Below are 3,613 nucleotides of genomic sequence, written 5' to 3'. Positions count from 1 at the left end.
AAAAACTAAGTACAATTGTAAACTAGATATCTTATTTGCGTTTATTGTTATGATTAACTTTTGATATGCCTTAATTCTTACTGCCTTCACTCCATTTAAGCTCGTCTAAATTCAATATTAAAAAATCAGATTCTCTAGCTAGCATGGGAAGATTTTTATTTTCTTCTACATATAAATCTCTAACAAGATTAAAAATTTTAAAACAAACATTTAACATAAATAAAACTTAATAACATGACGAAAACTTAATCCCAACTAATTGGTAAGTAGTATTTATCCTTTATGCAACAAGATATTTTTAGAAAAACATAAAGCTAAGCAAATAAAAGTTGTCACTATAAGATACTACAAAAGAGTGAGAAAGTGGAAATTTTCCAACAAACCTAAGTACATAGATCATATATGTTTTTTTGCATAAGAATAAAAAATGTACTCTATATTTTCTATATGATGAACGTACTCTTCTGGTTTTTTAAGGTACTGTTTAAGGAGATTGTACTTTAAACAGTCCTCACATGTTAAATTGCTGCGGTAAAAACCACATGTCTTCAATATTCCATGAATTGTCTGAACCATATCCACCGTCCATCAATTGGGAATTTTGCTGATCCAATGCTTGAAAGTAACCAGGGTTAAAGTAACCAGTTGGGCTAGTTAAGTATTGATCTCCATAACACATCTGATTAACTTGAGAATAATCCTGATTAGTGCTTTGGTTAATAGGGAAATTGTAGCAACAATCAGTGAGGTCAGAAGATGAGTTGTCTGATGAAGTTGTTGCGCTTGAATTCTCCAGTGTGAAAATCGTGCTCGAATAATTAAGACTGTTTGTTTTGTCAACGTTATTCACCAGTTGGACGGGAACATTAACCTCAGACATAGTACTTATGTTTGGTAGCGGCGGCTGATTTTCTTGGTTTTGGATGTAGGTGGTGGTGGAGGAAGAAGCCACCGTCGTACCGGAAGTGGTGGCGGCGGCGGCGGCGGCTTGAATTCTCTCGACTAACCTTGGCATCCAAAGATATTTCATGGTGTCTTTGAATTGCTTGCTGTTCACGTCACATTTGAGTTGTTTTGCATGCTTTTGTACTCGGGTTCTCCAATAATTTTTTATCTCGTTATCAGTTCTTCCAGGCAAATGTTGAGCAATTTTTGACCAGCTACAATCCAGAAAAAAAATGGCAACAATATGAAAGATGCAGTAGTTGATTAAATACAAATTAAGACAACTAAAAACAAATATATCCAAAACTTAAAGATAGTAGTTCGAAATGAATGTAATCTTATTTAATATATACAATTTAAACTCATATTTAATATATGTTCTAGCTGACACCAATAAATTTAGTTAATTAAAGCTATGAGAAGACGAATGAAGAATGTGAAGATTTTTACATTATCATGTTATTGAAAAGTCAATTACAGGCAATTATGGTGACACTAACAATATACAGGAAAAATACATATTATAACTGGTTAAATTATTACGCTAATATAAATTATTTACAATAATGTTAGTTTATAGAAGTTAGATAAATGTTTTAAAATAACATACCGATTGCCCCAACGAGAATGCAATTCAAGAATCAAGAGTTGTTCTTCAAGTGTGATATTCCCACGTCGAACATCAGGGCGAAGATAATTAAGCCATCTCAATCTACAGCTTTTCCCTGTTCGCTTCAGACCTATTTAATTCCAAGTAATCAAATAATTAAAATTCTCATTTTAGAGTTTAATAGTAAAGTTCATAACATTAAAAAAAAAAAGCAGCCCGAAGTGCAAAATATTTCATATTCATGCAAAGTTCGGAAAAGAGTCGCATCTCAAGGGTATAATGTTGACAGCTTACCCTAACGCAAGCGATAGTGGCTACTTTCACGGCTAGAACCCGTAAAAGTATTTGATGAAAAGTACCTATACCACTTCAACATTACTACTACTTCCCCACCACCCAAACTAAAAAAGAAGGAAAAAAAAGAAACTTTTTCTTTCCTTTATCACTATCGCATTTGACAAGGTACTGTTTTGCTTTTAAGAATTGCTTGTACGGAAAGAACTAATACTAAATCATATCCATATGAATTTTTATCCATTCTTAGCAATTGGTTTATAATTTATACCAAAGAAATGGAAAAGAATATTTCCTTGAATAAAGAAATATTTGTTTCTCTCAAGAGAGATATTTCTAGTTTAACCATTCAGTATCCAAAATTCACTGGCTCAATTAATCTGAATCGCTCCAAAGAACCTACTAATGGTAAAGGTCCTATATCAAGAAGTTTCTTCTAAAAACTCGAATTCGATGCTCCGATTAAAAGTGAAAAAATCTCAATCACTCTATCACAATCGATCTTTTTCATGAAAGTTAATATGTGAAAATACGTTATGATGACTTTAAAAGGCTAATAGGCGTACGAAGCATGCCGTGTTCATGCAGGTCCGGGGAAGAGCAGCACCCAAGAGGGTATTTTTTAAGCCAACATACCCTAATGCAATTATCAGTTCCCGAAAAGATAGAAAGACCGCTCGCTTAAAGAAAACTCTTTTAGAGACTGGTACCAGCCAAGTCCTCTCGACTCGACAACAAGAGTCGGTTATAGAATAGCCTTTTAGCTAGCTCTCTCATTCTTACGGACTTTCTGGCCGGGCTGATTCCACGACTCGAACCTATGACCTATAGGCCTTCAACTGTGATGACAGAAGAAATCAACAAATATATGTAGGAAAAGAGAGTGAGTATTTACCAGCACAACGAGCAAGGGAATTCCAACGACCTTCACCATGATGAGCAATAAAATTGATAAGTGTAAAATCTTCTTCAACAGTCCATGGACCTCTTCTAAGGTCCAAATCTTCTTCCTTTTCTTGATTGTTGTTCTTAAAACCAACTTTAATCTTGTGTTGATCCATTAAAATTTGTTTATATTTACTCTAAATAGAGAAACTGATTGATTGATACAAAAAGGTATTGATAAATGAATCAGTTTTTAGAGAGAGAGAGGGGAAGAGAGAGATGAATGGATTAATACAAAAGGATAGAGAAGTTGATGGGACTATATAAAGATACAAAAAAAGTAGGAGAGGTTTGAAAAAAATTGTGTAGAAAATATAAAGTTGGCATGTGAGGGAAAGAAGAAGATGTTATATATTAAAGTCGTAGTTGTAGTATTACTATCCCACAAAGCCGCAATAAGGAAACACAACTTCATTTTTCAACTTTTTTAAATTCCTAAGTTCAATTCAATTAAAGTAATTAAATACACACTAGCTTGACACTTTAATATCACGTTGTCCTTCTCATCGGTGGAGGATCCAGCGTTACGGTATCGAGTTTATATGTTCAATACGTTCGACGTAAAATATAAATTTATACGAAAAACATTATTAACAATAACAACAAACTCAGTAGTTTTTCACAAGTGGTGTCTAGAGAGCGTACGCAGCCCCTTACCCCTACCCCTGCAAGGGCAGAAAAGCTTTTTCTGATAGATCCTCGCCTAGAGAACGACTGAAAAAGAAAAGGCAATTACAACAAGGCAAAAATTCATTAAAATTGTAATACATAATAGTCAATATATATAAACTCATAATTTTCAAAAATATGATTCAATGT

General features: G+C 33.5%; 1 protein-coding gene across 1 annotated transcript; it reads right to left on the bottom strand.

Moving 5' to 3' along the window:
• Positions 1-235: 235 nt before the first annotated feature.
• LOC104232884 (MYB-like transcription factor EOBI) lies at positions 236-3,081 on the bottom strand. Its single transcript, XM_009786170.2, has 3 exons — positions 2,745-3,081; positions 1,556-1,685; positions 236-1,160 (listed from the first exon to the last, which is right to left on the bottom strand). Exons 1-3 carry the CDS (start codon positions 2,908-2,910, stop codon positions 512-514), a joined length of 945 nt encoding a protein of 314 aa, XP_009784472.1. The 5' UTR covers positions 2,911-3,081; the 3' UTR covers positions 236-511.
• Between the last annotated feature and the right edge of the window lie 532 nt (positions 3,082-3,613).

This window comes from Nicotiana sylvestris, chromosome 5, assembly GCF_000393655.2.
Source record: "Nicotiana sylvestris chromosome 5, ASM39365v2, whole genome shotgun sequence".
In the NCBI taxonomy this organism is placed as follows: domain Eukaryota; kingdom Viridiplantae; phylum Streptophyta; class Magnoliopsida; order Solanales; family Solanaceae; genus Nicotiana; species Nicotiana sylvestris.
Note: the sequence above shows the minus strand (reverse complement) of the source record. Positions and strands in the feature narration are given on the sequence as shown.

Excerpts from the sequence above, each read along its gene's own strand:
- LOC104232884 (XM_009786170.2), bottom strand. The coding sequence starts at position 2,910 with ATGGATCAACACAAGATTAAAGTTGGTTTTAAGAACAACAATCAAGAA. Across the intron at positions 1,686-2,744 it reads TTCCCTTGCTCGTTGTGCTG|GTCTGAAGCGAACAGGGAAA; the intron begins GTAAATACTCAC and ends GGAATTAAATAG. Across the intron at positions 1,161-1,555 it reads CATTCTCGTTGGGGCAATCG|CTGGTCAAAAATTGCTCAAC; the intron begins GTATGTTATTTT and ends TCTGGATTGTAG.